The sequence below is a fragment of the Liolophura sinensis genome, chromosome 13 (genome assembly GCF_032854445.1).
Source record: "Liolophura sinensis isolate JHLJ2023 chromosome 13, CUHK_Ljap_v2, whole genome shotgun sequence".
NCBI lineage: Eukaryota > Metazoa > Mollusca > Polyplacophora > Chitonida > Chitonidae > Liolophura > Liolophura sinensis.
In genome coordinates, this window is record NC_088307.1 from 15498466 (window position 1) to 15517878 (window position 19413).

A 19413-nucleotide genomic window follows, 5' to 3' on the forward strand; every position below is an offset into this window, starting at 1 on the left:
TTGAGTGCCAGGATCTCTTCTTCTAGCTTCTGGCGAATACTGGCTCGAATTTCTTCTAAGAAGGCTACGGGGTCCGTCCAAACACCTTCGGGTACGCCCATCTGCCAGACCCGGAGGAGATTCCTTATGGCCCTGCCGGTGTTAATGAATTCTAGTTTCTTTTCACCTAGCAATTCATCCAACTCCTCGTTACTGAGGAAGTTCTTGTTGTCTTGCTTCAACTCACTAACTGGCCGTCATGAGATCAGACACTTTAGCTCAATGAGCCTTCGAGGGAGGTCAGTGGAAAAATGCAGGGTTCGCACAGATTACGTTAGACCTAATTTACTTATTTATTTATTTGATTGGTGTTTTACGCCGTTTACCTGGGGGGAAACCCACGGCCATCCACAGGCTGCTGGAAGACCTTTCACGTACGGCCGGAAGGGAAGCCAGCATGAGCAGGACTTGAACTCACAGCGACCGCATTGGTGAGAGACTCCTGGGTCATTACGCTGCGCTGGAGTGCTAACCAACTGAGCCACGCCACTAATTTAAGATTTATCCCCATTTATATCCAGTTCAAGAACCCTCTATTACAACATTCCAACTAGATACTTACTATCATCTACCCATCCTACTTGACTGACAACATCGTGAGATCACGACATTAATTCAGCGAGCTCCCTCCTTATTTAACACTCCGACATTTATCTTGTTGGTCGACCGAATGAATGTCAGAAATACAAAATATGGAGGAAGAGTATTTAACGCTGTTGATTTGATCTCACGACAGCTACTACAAAATAGAAGTCGTGTCAGTAGTTAATTAGAGCTACCTCTTCCCAGGTTGTTTTAATACTTGTCCGTTGGCAAATAAAGAAGCGCTAATAGAACTGTGAAAGAAAATTGCCATTCGATGCCGTGATGCTGCAAAGCCTTGATTAAATTCGTTCTGTTGAACTCGATGCCATTAGTACTATGCACTATATACGGTAGCCATCTTCTCACTCAGACATGATTTTGCTCAAGTTCGTCGTTTATTAACCGGGTCAGTGTATCTGCACTGCCCTTTTAATCCCTTCATTTGTGGAGTCACATGAGGCTTCCGTTTTAAAAACAAAAATATTTATGAACACGCTTACACTTGGGGTGAGGAGGGAGTATGCATTCTGCTCTTGGTGAGCTGGCAGTAGGCGGAGAATGGTGACAACCTATTTGAACTGAATTTCAACTTTCGCTGATCAACAACTTTCGATGAGCTGGTCATCGTTGACATCCTCTGATGTCAGTACATGTAACCAACTCTATACACTCCAGCATTTCCACTGCTTCTACAGTCATCTTAAGAAATAAACAGGATTTCGCTTCATGTTGACACATAGCTCAAACGAACAGGGTTCGACTCTGATTTCTGAATTCTCGTTAAATTCAAGACTATTCAACAACCGTCAAAAAAATTCAAGAGTTTTCAAGGACCTTGAGCCTTACAAATTGTGTTTACGGATTTTCAAGAACCTGGGCCAACCCTGCAAATGTCAGTCACTATACCAACGTTAATTTAATCAATGATTAGAGCATAACACCAAGTCGTGGAAGTAGATATGTACTTTAAAAACAATACATTACTGAACTATATCTTAAAGAAGCCATTTGTCATATCTAGAAATATTTTAAACTTTCTACAGAACCAGTACTGGCTAATGAGTAAATGAGCCATAGGCTGAAGGCAAATAATTAATATTTTGAATTAAGGTAAATAATCAGTATTTTGGATTAATTTATTTATTTGATTGGTGTTATACGCCGCACTCAAGAATATTTCACTTATACGACGGCGGCCAGCATTATGGTGGGTGGATATTTTGGATTAAGGTAACAAGGCCATTCGGTACTGCATTGAAGGTCAATGTTGTTGACAATGGCAAGAAAATATTTAGAGGCTCAAAGGTTCAAACAAAACGTCAACATCAACACTTAAAACTGATGATGATGCGGTGTAAACAGGATAATTGATGTGACCAAAAACCCTGTGAAACAAATTAAGAAAAAGATTCTGTCAAGAATGGTTGCTAAGTCCACCCACTCTTTAGCGATGACCTTGGACATCTCTTTGTTGCGAGAGCGTTCATCAATTCTCGTGAGCATTTCGCTGAGCACCTCTTTCTCCATCGGCTGAAGTGTGCCATCCTGTGTCCCTTGAGGAGAGTTGCGTGTCCCAGAATCCGCTTGTGCTTTAAAACCTGTGGTTGTTCCGTTCAGTGAAATTGACTCAATGGGAACATGGTTGAACCGAAGGCCGTTGAGCAGGCTACGAGAGTTTAATGACGGGGTGACCAACTGTGGCACTGCGGCGTGATTTCTGTACACTAGATGGGATTTCCGGAGAAAGTCATCTGTCTGAAAAATTAATCAGTAAACATTAGCATGTATGTTGTAGCTGCACAGCGATAATGACACACCGTTTTCTTACGCATTCTGTAATTATATTATGTTCATCTTTTGTAGCATATGTACAAAAAGGGCTGCATTTCAGTGGCTTCTCCGTGCAGTGAAAGGCCGTCGTAATGGTTAGAACTGCAATTGATGCAGTTGACGATGTGTTGCGTGTCATTTCTCGCTGTGTTCTAACCTTTAACCTGTGCCGATGTTCGTGGTTTGTTGCGGGCGATTTACTGCATATAATAAAGCAAGTGGTCTTTACTGGATTACTAACGTTGGGTATGTGCTAGTTTGATGTCTATGCAAGTGTGAATCGCCTCTATTAAATACGAGTAGTGTTCCTTTACTTATGTTTTATTTAGTTTCATTCGAAATTGGCACATATATTATGTATTATCCCGTGGATTTACATTATAATGAGATACACCATACGCGACAGGCATTAACTAGAGAACCTGCGCCGACAAAATGTAGTTTTTCTATAAATGAGCACAATCTCCTCATCTCGAAAATCATTATGTTCTCTAAATTTCTATTTAGTTTCAATAGCAAACTACTTAAAATAGTAGTAAATCAGTATAGTGAACACCCACGAGCTTAAACTATTACAAGGCGTCACTAAACACTATCAAATCCCTACGCCATGGGAAAATACCCTCACGCTTTGTCGTCACGTGAGAGAGAGACGTGGAATTTCTTTTTCGAAATAACGGGTTTTAATCTGATTATTCAGTATAATAATTGTATGATAGTTTTTACCATCGTCCAGTGTAAATGTAGCCACCGTAAATGGTATGATTCGATTTAAGAATCAGAATATTCACTGGGTTAAAGGATAAGTTTCACCTAAAACATGGCGATTCCAGGCTAACTTGAGTCAAAGAGAAATCAATGTTGACAAACTGGTGGTTTACCATAGCAGTATCCGTGCTGTCTTCAAACTGGTGACTGATGGACGGATGGAACAGTCTGGCCATGTACTTGTTGAGGAACAGCTTCCTGACGGTGGGGGGCACGTGTTTTTCGTGGATACCTCGGTAGTGTAGATTTAGCACAAATATGGTCAGAATAGTGGACACAGACACGACACAGAGTATCACAGCGAAGTATTGCTCTGTATTGAAGGATATAAATTGTTATATTATTATAAAGCCCCTGACACACTAAAACAGAATGCGCATCCATTCGCATTGAATACAGGTATAGACACTCCAGACTCCGAAGTGAAAGCGCTTCCATGCGCACTGAAAGTCGATTGGATTCATTTCGGTTCGGTTATGAGCTGTGTCAACTCAAATTACATTCAAATTTCACTTATACATACATACATACATACATACATACATACATACATACATACGTACATACATACGTACGTACATACGTACGTACGTACATACATACATACGTACATGCATACATGCATACATGCATACATGCACACATGCACACATACATAGACAGTAATTCTTTTTGTAGTAAAATGTAATATTTCTGTTATAAATATTAAAGTATTGAACGATATAGTGTATAAAGCATACTTTTGACATGTCTGTGGTATAAACAAATTCGTTATGTATCTACTGTATTATACTCCGTCATGTAAACTCTGTCATAAAAGAAACGCACCCCCTGTCCTCGGATATCAAAAATTCGTTCGAATAAAGTTATTGCTTCCAAACTAAATTTTAGCCAAATGTAGTGAAATTATACACGTTTTTAATGTAGATTACCATCCAAACAACTGCCTTTTCTCTCCTGAGTGTATTTTATTGCTTATGACATCACAACGCATGGACTGACTCTGTTGACGTCGCACACAGAACCATTCACATGCAAATCATGTCAATGGCAGTTATAGTGTGGGCGTGTATAAAAGCCCATGTGCTTTCGTATTTTATTCATATATTCGTCGACGAAAAGCAGTCGGTAAAATGCCGCGACTGAGTGCTGCCGACCGAAATATCGCCATTGGTCGTCTTCAAGCCGGAGAAAGTTTTGGTACTTTTGCACGACACCTAAGTGTTCACAAAACAACGATATCCCGACTTTGGAGCCGTTACAACAACTTTAATTCGACCAACGGTCGCCCGAGAAGTGGAAGGCCAAGAATCATGACCCCACTTCAAGATCGGTACATCCGGGTCCTTCACCTGCGTAATCGGCATGCCCTACCAACCGTGACTGCCACACAAATACCAGGTTTGAGGAGAGTGTCGGCTCAAACGATTAGGAACCGTCTGAAAGAAGCGGGTTTACTTGCCTGTAGACCAGTTGTTGAACCTGTACTACGCCCCTTACATCGACGCCTACGACTCAGGTGGTGCAACAACGTAAGGATATGGACTTTACGAAACTGGAGGCGCATCTGGTTTTCTGATGAATTCCGTTTTCTTTTGACACGTCACGACGGAAGACAGCGTGTGTGTAGGAGACGTCATGAACGCTTTGCGCCCATCTGCGTCCGGCAGGTGGACAGATTTGGCGGAGGCAGTGTTATGGTTTGGGGAGCCATTTCGTACAACCAGAAATCAGACTTGGTGATCGTTCCAGGGAACCTGACAGCCCAACGTTACATCAACCACGTGTTACAGCCTCACCTTCTCCCGATTATTGACCGACAAACACAGCTTTTTCAACAGGACAACGCCAGGCGTCATACTGCACGTGCAACAATGAACTTTCTGCAGGATTCCAACGTCAATGTCTTGCCGTGGCCCTCTAAATCATCGGACCTCAACCCTATTGAACACCTGTGGGATACTCTGGATCGACACGTGCGTCAACGTCAGCCACCGCCACAGACGCTTCAACAGCTCGCAGTTGCGTTACAGGAGGAGTGGAGGGCCATTCCCCAGGAGAGAATCCGGCGTCTTATCCGTTCTTGTCCAAGGAGATGCCGTGCAGTGAATGCAGCTCGTGGTGGTCATACGAAATACTGAGGAAGACGCCCCCTGGTGAGCAACTGGTGTCTGTGAGATGACTTTTGAAAAGACAGTTTTAAACATGACCATCTTGATTATTATTCTGCCAAATTTCTGACTTCTATCTTCAAAAAGAAAAAGGTTGTGCCGTCCTAAAACTAAATATTAAAATATCTAAAATACGGGGTTGCGTTTCTTTTTTGACAGAGTTTACATATATATATATATATATATATATATATATATATATATATATATATATATTCCGGCAAGGCTAGGAACAAATTTACTAAAACTAAATTTACTACTCTCGTTTAATAAATTTTATATCTAGGGTCACGAATTTTCATATCCTATATATATATATATATATATATATATATATATATATATAGATAGATAGATAGATAGATAGAGAGATAAAGATAGAGAGATAGATAAAGATAGAGAGATAGAAATAGAGAGATAGAAATAGAGAGATAGAGATAGATAGATGGAGCTTTGGAGGTCAGACATGTTGTCAGATCGCTCCATCTGTCAGGTTCCATTTCTTTGGATTTCCAGTGATTTCTTGTGTGTTTCTGATACTCACGGATTTCTCTTGTCACAAGCTATCGATTGATATAGTTTGTACTCAGAAATTCTATATTTTTGACTAGTTTTTTTACGTTTTGGTGTTTGGCCAGCGTGGCCGGTGGGCCAGCCCGCGCGGCTTGGCTCCGGCACCAGTTGTCGTGGCCTGTGTTGGAGGCCTATACAGGTTACAGCATAGGACAGTGAACAAGGTCAACTTGCCCGGTCGAGCGCCATTCATCCCGGGCTAGCAGGGCACACAAAGGCTTTTGTCAATAACAGGCAGCAAATTCGTGCACTCTTGCACGAAGTTCATTGGCCACTGTCATTTGACAAGTGAAGGGGTTGAGCACACAGTGCAGTACCTGACTGGCCGTCCACACAGTTGGACGTGTCAGCCGGGTAGCGCCTTTGGGCGGGTTTTTTTTTTTTTTTTTTTTTTTTTTTTTTTTTTTTTTGAACCACCACCAGAATGGCTTTCCGCATTAAAAGGCCTCTTAGCCTTAAATTGCGGATTAAAGGCAATATAAAAGCCATTGAAGTTTATCATGGGTTGCAGGAACGTATTGGCAGCGGACCCAAAGTGTTGAGGGGTTTGGTCCACGTTACTGGGGATCTGTGGAATGTCACTGTTGCCAATGAGGAGGTCAAGCAAAAACTGCTTAATGAAGATCTGGTGCTTAATGGGGTAAACTGTCCGGTTTATGAAGTTGAGCAATCCAGAACTTTGGTTAAGGTGAAGAGCCCCTATGAGATTCCGGATGAACGGATAGGGGCTGCTCTCAAACAGTTTGGAACGGTGCACTCTGTCGAGCGAGAATGCTACCTGTTCGACAGAACCTTGCAAAATGGGGTTAGGAGAATATGGATGAGCAACATTTCGTCCACCATTCCTGAAGCCATATGGGTGGGAGCATCATTTCGGTTACCAGTCTGGTACAGAGGGCAGGTGCGAGCTTGTCACCTGTGCCAGGCGACAGACCACTTCAAAAATGACTGCCCGCTGAGAAACAAATGTTTGATTTGCAAGCAAGAAGGTCATTTTCAAAAGAATTGTCCTCAAGATCTGGACACTGAGAGTAGTGACAATGGGACAAGTAGTGGAGATGAAGATGACATCGCAGTTGCGATGGATGATAGTGGTAATAAGGACGACGAGGATATGAATAATGATGATCATGACAATGAGCAGGGAGATAATGACAGAAAGGTTGACAGTGATGATGACATGGATGATAGTAATGAGGCTGAGGATGATTGTGAAATGGTGAATGGGGATACGGATGGTGGACAGGAGAGTAGCAATGATGTAGTGGGTAATGATGATAAAAATGAGGTGAATGAGGCAGAGGACGGGAATGATAAAGATGCTATGGATAATGGTAAGGATGGGCTGGAGGGAGGTAGCAATGAAGGAGGTAAAGAGGAGGAAAATGATGTGGACAAAAATGCAAATGATGGTATTTCATCAGTTTCTAGCCAGGTCCAACAGGAGGAAGTATCGTTGAGTTTCACTAAACCGTTGGTTCCGTACAGCTCGACCGGTCAGTCTCCCGAGCAAGACTCTTCACAAGACTTGTGGAGTCAGTCATTTACCTTTTCCCAGCCAGTTGCAAAACAAGATATAAATGAGTCCTTATGGAGCACCGCTTCAGAGGCCATTTTTGTAGACACCTCAAAAGACCAAGTTAGCGGCATTGAAGCCTCTGGATCGGTTATCCCCATGGACGACACGACGTCGGAAAAGGAGGATTCCGTTCCGGGAGAAGACCTAGACGAGTCAATGCCGGCATACGCAAACGATCAAGGCGAGGTTTTAGTCCCTGTCTCCACTTCTTTAGGAGTCCATTATCGGACCATGCGCCGCGACTCAAAAATTGAGAAAGTCAGGAAACAGAGGAAAGTCATTTACCTGTCCCAGGAGGACTTTGCTGCACGCAAGGCTGCCCTGTACAAGAAGTCGAGAAAAACAAAACTTAAATAGATCCATAATGGCTCTAAATGTTGTATCACTAAATTGTCAGGGTTTGCTTTCGGACTGGAAGCAATTTTCCCTTGGCCATACTTTCAGGTCATTAAAAGCAGATGTTGCTTTTCTACAAGAGACGCATTTTACTGACGTCAATGACGTAACCCGGTTTGAAACAGCTGTGAAAGGGAAAGTCTTTTCCTCTTCCGGCTCGAATCATAGAGCGGGCACGGCTATTGTGTTTCTTGCTTCTTTCCTCGCCTCGGGGACCATAGTGTCATCTGTCACTGATCCCGGTGGTCGTTGGGTCAAGGTTGAGGCGGAGTATTCAGGCTTTGATTTTACGTTTGTCGCCGTACATGCACCAACATATGTTCCTGACCGTCGTCGGTTTTTCCAAGGTCTAGAAAGAGTTCTGGGTGATTCAAACACCAACGTCTTCCTGGCCGGAGATTTCAATTGCGTCTTAAATCCTCTAATTGATAGGCGAAGTACGGCCGCGGTAGCTTCTGATTCGTCTACTGCTCCCTTGGCAACTTTGATTAAAACATATTCTCTGTCGGATACTTTTAGGTTCCTTCATCCTGATGCCCATGAATACACTTGGACCTCGCCAACTGGTGCGCACTCTTCGCGTCTGGATAGAGTGTATTGTAGCAAGGATCTCCTTGCACATCTGGTTCATGCAGGTCATCAACCCACTGCCATGTCTGATCATACTATGGTCACAGCCAAATTTGATTCAGGGGATTGGGTAGAGAAAGGTCCGGGGTTCTGGAAGCTCAACGTCAGCCTTTTGAATGACGAAGTTTCACAAGAACATGCGAGATTATTTTGCCGCTTGGATGTCAGAGAGGGATTCTTTTAGGTCTGCTGCTGAATTCTGGGAGGAGGGCAAATCTGGGCTTAAGCGGGTGGCACTGTCGTACAGTAAGGCTAGGGCACGTCGCCGTAAACGGGCTCAACGTAAACTCCTAAAGGATTACAACAAGGTCTCTAAAAGAGTTAGTGATGGGGAGACCCATCTAGTTGACCTGTTGGAAGGTCTAAAACGTAAAGTGCGGGCTGGTGAGCAACAGGCTTATAAAGCAGCCGCCGTTCGTGCCAGAGTCAAGTGGCGGGTGGAAGGCGAGAACCCCACTCGCTATTTCTGTTCTTTGGAGAAGTCGCGTGCTACTGAAAAACTTCTCCGCGAAGTAGCAACTCCTGATGGCCGTTCAGTCCGGTCCACCAAGGATTTATTGCAGGCCACATGCGATTTCTACCAGAGCCTCTTCACCTCAGAGGGAGTTGAGAGAAATTGCATGGAGGAGTTGATCTCCCAGATCTCCCAGATCTTGCCTCCTCAGGAGGCCGCGATCTGTGAACAGCCGTTCACTTTGGAAGAGCTGCACTCTGCAGCAAAGTCCATGACGCTGAACAAGTCCCCAGGTATCAATGGTCTTCCTGTCGAACTGTATTTGGCTTTCTGGGATGTGCTAGGCCCTATCCTGCTGGACGTTGCCAACGAGGCTTTTGAGCAGGGTGAGTTAACCGATTCAATGCAGGAGGCTCTTGTCAGGCTCGTTCACAAGCGGGGGCTAAAAGAGGACCTGCGGAATTGGAGGCCGATTTCACTCTTGTGTGCCGATTATAAGATCATTACGAAGGCGCTAACCCGCAGACTTGGATCCGTGATGGGCCTTGTTGTTCACAGTGATCAGACCTGTTCTGTGCCAGGGAGGTCAATCCTCACCAATAGCTTCCTTGTTCGGGACCTTATAGAGCTGGTCGAACACGAGGATATCGAGGCGGCAATAATAAGCCTTGATAACGAGAAGGCTTTTGATCGTTTGGAATGGGCTTTTATGCACAAAGTCTTGGAGCGGATGGGGTTCGGGCCTGTTTTTTGTAAATGGATCCGGCTTCTTTACAAGTCTCCTGTTAGTCGTGTAATGGTGAATGGTTTTATAGGTGACCCTGTTCTCCTCGAGCGTGGAGTTCGCCAGGGCTGTCCTCTGTCTCCCCTGCTTTACGTTCTGGCCGCAGAGGTTCTTGGGGTGGTTGTGAGGTCTTCTGACATGAAGGGAGTGAGAGTCCCTGATGTCGAAGAACCGATCAAAATCTCCCAGTATGCCGACGACGCATCTCTCTTCGTTGGAGATGATGAAGACTTCCACATTGCTGAGGCGATCTTGAGCAAGTACCAGAAAGCGTCTGGCTGCAAAGTCAACAGATCCAAGTCAAAAGGGTTATTCGTGGGTGCTTGGAAGGGTCGAGCTGATACTCCTTTGGGTATTGAATGGTCACAAGATCACGTCAAAGTCTTGGGGGTAAAACAAGGTGCAAAAAACGCGGCTTCTGTTAACTGGAATGACCGCATCCAGAAGGTCGGCAGCACCCTCAAGGGGTGGAGCAAGAGAGGACTAAGCATTGTTGGGCGAGTCCTTGTGTTAAACTTGCTGGCAATGTCGAAATTGTGGTATGTTGCCTCAGTTTTTGACTTGCCGGCGGATAAGGAGAACACATTAGTTGGGATGTGTCGGGATTTTTTGTGGAAGAGTAAAAAGCCTCTGGTCTCTTCCAAAGTTTGTACCCTCCCCAAGGCAAGTGGAGGTCTAGGCCTCGTAGATATCCCCAAGAAGGTTCAGTCCTTAAAGCTGGCTTTTTTGGAGCGGCTTATGTTGAGTTCGTCTCGGTGGGCTCAGGTAGGCCGGAGGCTTGTGGCGTCGAAAAGTGAACCCCACGCTGTGGTTGATTTTTTCCGGCTGCTTAAAGCTGAAAACCTTCTTTAAGCTGAAACGGACTGAGGCTGATCCGGTTTCGTGGCAGGAAGCTCTGGATCAGCCTTTGTATGGAAATTCCCTAATTTTGGGAGAGGGTGGAAGACCTTTGATGCCTGGTAAGACGGCCACGCCCAGTATCCGGCGATTGTCGGATATTGTGGATGGAGGCACCAGAATGTGGCTGGTCTTGGAGTCCGTCAATTGGCGTCACCTAGCAGCTGTGCGAAGGGCAATACCGAAGACATGGTTCAATCTGCCGGATACTGTAACGAATTCCAGCCGGACGAGGTATCAAGTTAATCAACAGTCCCTTTCTCAGCTTTCCTCCAGGAGATGGTATCAGATCCTTCTGGTGGACAACGACGTAACCCCCGCCGGAGTCCAGAAGTGGCAACAGTTGGGTTCGGTGCCATCGTCCTGGAGGAACTTGTTTTTATCGCTCTGGAAGTCTGGGGTAGACAACCGAGCTAAGGAGGCAGTTTGGCTGCTGTGGCACAGACAGTGGTGGGTCGGGCATAAGTTAGTCCGAGCAGGACTGTCTGCATCTGCCGACTGTCCTTTGTGCTCGTCTCAGGACGAGACCGTAGAACACCTTGTGTGGCATTGCCAGGTTGCGTCCAGCATGTGGCAGATGTTGGAACGGACAATTGGGCGCCTCCTTGGACGAGGGTTCTCGTTAAGCCTGGAAGATGTTTTGTGGGGGGACTTGAGACAAGTTCCGCCTTCATTGAAACCGGTCGTCAGAGATCAAATGTTTCTTTGTATATGGTCAATTTGGAGGCATCGGTGCTACGTGGTAGCACACAATCACATGATCGACCATCTTAAGGTGGTGCCCAGCCTTTTCCACAGGGACCTGCAGTACCACTTGCTGACTGTTTTTGAACGACATCGCAGGCTGGGAAAGTTGGCGACATTTAAGACCACCTGGTGTCGCAATTCTATTCTTTGCGTTCTGCGGAACGGCAGGCCCGTTGTCCAATTTTAATTTCGCAATTGTTCGTGACCTGGTGTCATAACTTCACGTTTTCAGCAGTTCCGCCTATTCTGAGGCGGAAGTTTTACTGTTAATTTTAATGGATATTTGTTTCTTGTGTCTGTCCTGGCTCTATCTGTCTGCCGGTTGTGACGTTTTAGTCATATAATGATGGGCTGGTCCTGTCAGTAAGGATGTAGGTATGTTTTACATACTGCGGACAGATTTGGTTCTGTTTTCCCACAGCCTAGATTGCTGTGGCGTACAAAAAAAAAAAAAAAAAAAAAGATAGATAGATTGATTGAAACTTACGTAATAACGGTATCGTCTCTGACGTAGTCGGCATTTCCTGAGACAGCATCAACATGAAAACGGTTTGAGTCAACAGTGACGTCACGGATAGAGATACCTTCTCTCCAGACGCAGGGGGCAGACAGAAAGACAAAATGGCGACCAGTGCGATGAGAACTGTTGGGAAAATGATATTGAAAAGGTAATATGTGGGACGCCGTTCGAGAACAACGGCGAAGGAAACTTCCACGAAGACGTCGTTATTGTGATCGTACTCATTTTCCTCTCGCGTTGCTATCAAACTCATTAAGTCCCATTCTCCATTGTTAATGTAATTTTTCATGTCACCCGAGCTGCTGGTCGACCAGATGTCTATGTCCTTCTTCGTGTACACCCAGGAAGCAAACGTGAGTGTACACGTCTGATGATCGAATGGGAAGTTTGCCATGTTGATTTTACAAGTAGCGTCGATCATGGCAGGGAAATTATAGTTGATTTTTCCATCCGAGTGAAGTCGTGCGGCATACTCTAACATCTTGTGCAAAGGCTTGGTTGTCCTGGGAAATATTGAGACGATATGTACTCAGTTTTACAGCGAGATGACAAATTCGGCAACTGTCATACCACATGTTAAAAAAAAGAAAGCAGTAAACCAGATGTGTATATGCATCAATAAACCATCCAACATAAAGTTTCAAAAGCGCACTTTTTTATTTGTAGGAGGTTGTATAACCTAGATTTGGCAGTTCAAAGTGAGATAATGCTAAGCCATGTTATCAGTTTTAACCAGGCGCAAGTAATTCTTTAAATGGAGAACATTTATTACGTCACACGAATTCTGCAAAAATTGGCTGGGACTCTTTCCACCCGTCTAAAGCAAGGCTATATCATCATGTTGTCTTTGTTTTTAGACTGGCCGGATAGCACAGTTGGTAGAGCGTCCGCTTCGGAACCGGTAGATCCAGGATCAATCCTTGGTCGAGTCACACCTAAGACTTTAAAAGAGGAAGTTGTAACTTCCTCGCTTGGCGTTCAGCATGAAGGGGATAGTGCAACGACTGGTTGACCCGTATCAGTATAATGGCTCGGGCGGGGCGGCTTACTTGCCTTCGGTAAGTCGTCTCAGTGATGCAGCACTAAATAAAAGAGCGGTGGAAATCCGTCCTGCAACAAGGAGGCACATTACACGTGCATGCACCCTAATGATTCCTTCGTCGTCATATGACTGAAAAATTGTTGAGTACGACGTTAAACCCCAAGCACTCACTCACTCACTCTTTGTTTTTAAAGATAATGGAATTTGACATGGATGGCTATGATTGATTTACAGGGCGGCGATTAGGTATATGGTTGGAGGAAGTTAGAAAACAGGCAGTAACCCGCCACTTTGAGCAAAGTACCTAACAATATCCTGGTTCCAAGCCGCAGCCTGCACTAGTGGTAACGGAACGATGGGTTGCAGTGACAACAACTCTTTATGCGATAGTCTGTTTCATTTAACTTGTGGAATAAGTATTCACATCACTCATACTCATTGCAAAAATTGCCTTTAGCCAGAGACAAATAACACGACAAGTTCTACACATTGATAAGTTGGACATCCATATAAGAAAATGCAAACTGAAATTCTTTCGTAACCATAAGATCACCTAAACATGTTTTCGACATTAAAACCCCATTTGTCTCGGGTGACGTCAAAATTATTAAACAAACCAGGGCATGTCCAATAATGGGCGGAGTAAAGTGTGTTTTGACAGTGATACCAGTTACCTTAACTATGATCGACTTTTCTTTTATCCCTGTTTCTGACACAGCAATAAGTGAAATTGTTTTCAAGTTTCAATATAATCTAACCTTAATAAAGAAGTGAGTGATTGGTAGGGGTGTAACGTCGTCATGCGGTGCAGATATTGTGCCTCCTTGTTGCAGGACGGATTTCCAACGCTCTTTATTTTATCTCTTGTGGCTAGATGTTCTCACGGTGGTTGCTAAGTAGACCAGCTTTCATCGCAACGTAATTGCGAGAGTAACGGAGACAGACAGTCCCAAATGTCTCCCCATTAAAACTTCCCTAGCATAGATCGATGTCAATCGAACGTTCCTGTAAATTAACCAACCTGTTTCTTAGGTTGGCGTAACCCAAAATAATCCATGACAATCATAACAAACTGACAAAAAGAACATTTTCTGGGTCTACCCTACTGCCGCCGCCATCTCGACCTGTGTATTATATTCGTGTGATCTATGTGACCACTCAAAATGTCTGTCAAAGGGGATACTCCCCTGGCCATACATCTGTCTGCATTTAGGCTGATGAAGGTCGTGACCTCAAGTCTTGTTAACGCAGAATAATGGAGGTAAGTTCACTAACTGCCATGGTATATATATATATGTTAAGAAACTGTTGTTATTTTCATGTTACTGCCATGAACCCTATTGGTTTGGCGAGTCTCTCAACAGGTTAGCAAATTACAGAGATCACACGGTTGACGGCAATTTATGCTTGGGAAGTAACTCCGCAACTAAAAGGTGTTTAGTTTTAGATGTTAGGGAATTCTGTAATAAAAATACAGTCTAGTCTACTCGCGGGGAAGAGGTGTAGGCTTTGTTAATGCGTGTAGTTTGCTGTATCCGTGATGGGTGCAGCTGTTGAAAACTAATGTCTCTCCAAACCATTGCCAAGCAAGACACCGGTTTTATACAATAACTATCACGTGACCCGATGCGATTCTTCTTCTCAAAAACAAGCTTATGGGTAACATTATTATATTAGAAAAGGTATACTAACTACATTTACAACTTAGAATTGGCAGGAAGGTAACCAAAGAGCTCGCCTGTATGAGACACATGGCTGCAGAACTTCAGATCATTACATGAAAAACTGAAATCGTGAATTTGGTAATTCACAATAAATTAACATGCTCACAGAGCCCCTTGTGTCAATATGCTTTCTATACATGTAAAACTGCAGGTCAATACATACAATATTTTTTAAGATACAAATCGTAATATTCTGTGTAACATTGATTCTAATGCACAATATACTGGAATTTAGTAATTTACAGTATTTAATGCACACACCCAATCAACGATGGAATATCCCCCTCGAGTTATTATGCTTTACATGTGTGCAAACCCTAAGCTCAATACTTGTAGTATTTTTTCAAATATCACCCTTAACATTTTGTTTAGCAGTGCTTTCTCTACCATTGAACGACGACGCCGATGCGTGATTGTGCGGCATAAGTACGCCTGTACTTTATACAGGCGAGCTAATAATATGGACGTCCAACATATCGATATATAAAGCTTGTGGTGTTAGGTGTCAACGACGAAAGTGATGACTGATTTTACTCAAAGATGAATATAGGCGACAAGTTGACAGAAACTCTCCAGAACGAGCCAGCTTGGTCCCGCTCGATTATTCTCTCTTTGCTATACTGTCTTAACATATATATGTGTATCGTCGGACACAATATCAATGTTGAACACAGTTAAAATGTCGTTAAAAAATAGAGACAAATAACTTTCAGCTTTTCGTGTAAAGACACGATCGTTAACAAGAACATAGTGAATAAATCATGCTTTCAATAGCTAGTAGCAATTGCAAAACTTTGGTACTTTCAGCTGTTCGTGTAAAGACACGATCGTTAAACAAGAACATAGTGAATAAATCATGCTTTCAATAGCTACTAGCAATTGCAAAACTTTGGTAGCGACAATATTTCTTCATTTGGCATGAAACCCGAATCAAACAAATAAAATAAATAAATTTACGAGAGACCAAATGTCGCACGTCACAGTGGACTATTTTGTTTCGCTTGTCACTTTTCCGTGTGAGCAATTCCGGGGAAAAGTTTCACTTACCCCTCGTATACTGTGACATCAGGTATCCACAGCAACTCGGCTGAAACTGACAAGTTATTTATTCCCCATACATCTGGGTCCCAGGTCAGTCGGCAATCTGCCCATGTCTGTAACAACGAGAGATACGGCTGATTTACTGGAAAGGTAATATTTTATTTGAATTGACCTAGTTTGCCTGGTTTCCTGAGTCAAAAAAGGATGTTTTGTTTTAACGTGGTGGAGGTCTCCGTCGCGAGAAGATAACTAGTCCTTAGTGAATGGGTCGCTTGTTCAAACCCAACTTTCAGCTGTGGCTTTACGGTTATTCGACGGACAAAAAGCAACTAAAATTATGTAATTGCTCATCAGTTATGGTCATTACTTCCCTCGACATGTTTTTGTCATATTTCTGGATTTAGACTAGACAAATGCTTTCAACATGTCTCGTACTTGCGAGAATCACGGCATGTCTAAAATTGAGCAGTCGTCAGCATTTGGCATCTTTTCCCACCACAATATGACTGACTGAATGAATAATGATGGCTTAACGCTACTTTCGCAGTATTTCGGCAATATCGTGGCGCAATATAACTGAAGCATGGTTAAAATAGCAGAGCAGAACAGATAACCCTTTTCTTCCCCTGTCGCATGTTTAGACGAGAGGAGACGAGGGCTTTCGTAAACACGCGGTTAAATGGTGCGATTTTAAAGTAGTTAATGGACCGAGTATACATCTTGCACATTCGCTCCTGCCGACTGAACGCTGCAGTTAACAGCTACCGTAAAATCTCGTCTTTCTGTCGCGTAAGTCTCCAAGGCTCCCACCATATGTTGCAGCTGTAGAAACACGCGCCGTTTTGATTTGCCGATTCGGTTTATTAAATGATATAAACACAACTGCGATACATGCATACAGCGCATAGGATCAAACAATACATGTACTGTCTCCGATAAAAGCACTATAGCTCTACCTAAATTAAAATATGGCCACATAATCGAGAGCAATGTGTTGTATGTGATTCGCTATTCTACTCTGAAAATCAATCCGTTAATTAATCCGTTACCATGAATTTTTCATTGTCATGTGATACTGGAAGTATTCAGCGGTTCTACAAATTGACAGCTGTATAAGTAATGACAGCATAAAGCCATGCGGCACAGAAGCTTTCACCTACATAATACATTATTCACAAATTGCCCAAAGTCAGAGGTATTAATTTAAAGCGCTACTTTGTACCAACAGGTGGCGCTCTTTCATGTAAACGTCAGCCTCTCCCATTTGTACTGACATGATTTGTCTCATTCTCATCAGATTCCGTGAGATCACTTGAGAACAAGCCACTGATGTGTGGAAGAGTTCGGCTTCCTGCAAAGGATATATCTAATGAAGGCCTGATTAAGCTATATTTACATTCTCCTCAATAACTGCTTTTAACGGCTTTTAACCTGTTTTAATTTCCTTTCATTGCCAGACCAATAATTCGAAATAATTCTTACATTCAGTTAAAAAATAACACAGAATACTTTGAATGAATGTAGGTGAATTCTGATTTGAGAAAAACATGAAACAAACAGAGAAAAACATCTCTGGAAATTAAGTCAAAGAAATACTCTTTTAAAGTGCCAGATCAAGGTATACCTACCACTTCTACCAATCGTTTGTATTAAGCTAGTGCATCTTTTATTATTATTATTTCCACCTGCTTTGCTTGTTACGTCATCTTTTTTTTTGTCAAATTAAAGCAAAAGGAGTAAGCATGAAATATCCAGAATACAGAAAGTTTCCCTGACTGACGAGAATTTGCTGACGTCTTAATAACAAAAAATTCCCGGCCAATGATGGAAAATATGCATAAAGTAAAAGAGTTATTCAAAAAATATAATATATATGGCTAAAAAATTATCACATTCTCTTCTTTTTGCTTTTCCATATCATTCTGTCTTTGACTTAAAACCTTAATCTTGTTTTATAGTACCTTTTCATCCTTTAAGTCAAAAGTTAAAATCTTTATTTTTAGTACCTCAAGTTCAAATTTTGTCACGTCTTAACATGAAATTTATTATGTTACTCCATAAAAATAATATCTGAATTTACATATCAAATTTTGAATTAAGCCAGACATGTCTTTGTATGTTTGTATGTATGCTTGGGTTTAAGGTCGTACTTAACAATTTTTCTGTCATATGACGGCGAGAGGGCAGTTGATGTGAACATGTCTTTGTGAAATTGGTCCCAGTTCACATCGTATTTAATGTGTCTTTGAACTATAGTTTATATCAGGCATGACGCTCGGTGGTGCAAAGACTGGCATTAAACCCGACATAATCATATCATATTGCTACCTCACTAGAACAGCAGGCCGAGGACACCAAATACCCGGTCTCAACCAGTACTTGACCTCCTCTCACGCTGAGAACGTTCTAAGATTGCTTACAAGGGGGATCGCGGGATATTCGTGTGACAAAGGGCTGTCTATTTAATTGAACAAAGCTGTTTTGTGCATTTTACACTGGTAAATATTTCCCACGTTGGTCTAAGGCACAAATGTGCAGGGGCGAAGTGCTCTTGGTATTAAAAATAGCGTGATTACAACGAGCTTTATTTTAAAAAAAATTACAAAATAACACACCTGTCCAGTAATTATATCTTTTCTATTCGTCAAACTTTTTGAAATACGCCATTGGTAAGAGGACTAAACTAGTCATGTATATCTATCTCAAAGTTTTCCCCTGCCATCCAACGAATGACATGCGTTGAACATGGTGAAACAGCTTTACCTAAGTTTTTATTTTGCAGGGTAAGCTCTTCAAAACGTGAAGAATTTGTCATACCTTGCAACAGATATCTTGCCGTGACATCTTTTGGAAACTTCCTATATATGGACAACTCCCGTTTAAATTGGCATGTATGTCACAAAATATCACGGCAACAAAATCATTCATTTCTTAAAACGGGTGTTGAATAAGTTCAGATCGACTCACCCATCTCATCCAGGTCATTGCTGTTAACACCTGAGACTGCTCCTTCTGTGAAAATAATAAAATATATATCTGTATACTAATACTAATCTATCATTATATTGATCTTCACAATGCACTCATGAATATTTCACCTAAACGACGGCGAGAAGAAACCATCACCAAAAATGTTGCTCATGCCAGGTTGACTGAAGAGAAAAGTTCAAGCTGCATGTGGTGGTATGGCATGGTATCACGCGAAAGTAAGGGCATATAATTTATATACCCAGAGCTTGAAGTTGACAACCACCTAAAGAGTAACGAAAATCAATGCGTTCGTGTAACCTTTAACCTTGAGGTTACACACTGATGTCCTTACGCTGACGTATGCAATTGGTATTCATTCGTAATCTCGTTCAAGTGTTTACGGTAATCAGGCCGTACACACTTCAGACAAAGACAGTGCATGCAGTATTATCAAGCAACCTGGGGATGGATGTCGGTTTCCTCCGGGCTCTGCCTTGTTTCCTCCCACCACAACGCTGGTCACCGTGGTATAAGTTAAATATATAATGGTATAAAACACCAATCAAATAAATAAAGTATTTATCAAGTACTAAAAGAAACAAGGGTTGAGATTTCAGATTTCACTGATCACTATTTCGTAAGTGCAGGAATATAAATGCTAGA

The 19413-nt window shown here is 42.6% G+C and overlaps 1 protein-coding gene across 1 annotated transcript; it reads right to left on the reverse strand.

Moving 5' to 3' along the window:
* Window positions 1-1569: 1569 nt before the first annotated feature.
* On the reverse strand, window positions 1570-15856 carry LOC135480797 (CHRNA7-FAM7A fusion protein-like). Its single transcript, XM_064760724.1, has 4 exons — window positions 15787-15856; window positions 11941-12096; window positions 3336-3535; window positions 1570-2379 (listed from the first exon to the last, which is right to left on the reverse strand). The coding sequence occupies exons 1-4, from the start codon at window positions 15803-15805 to the stop codon at window positions 1957-1959; spliced, it is 798 nt and encodes a 265-aa protein (XP_064616794.1). The 5' UTR covers window positions 15806-15856; the 3' UTR covers window positions 1570-1956.
* Window positions 15857-19413: the final 3557 nt, after the last annotated feature.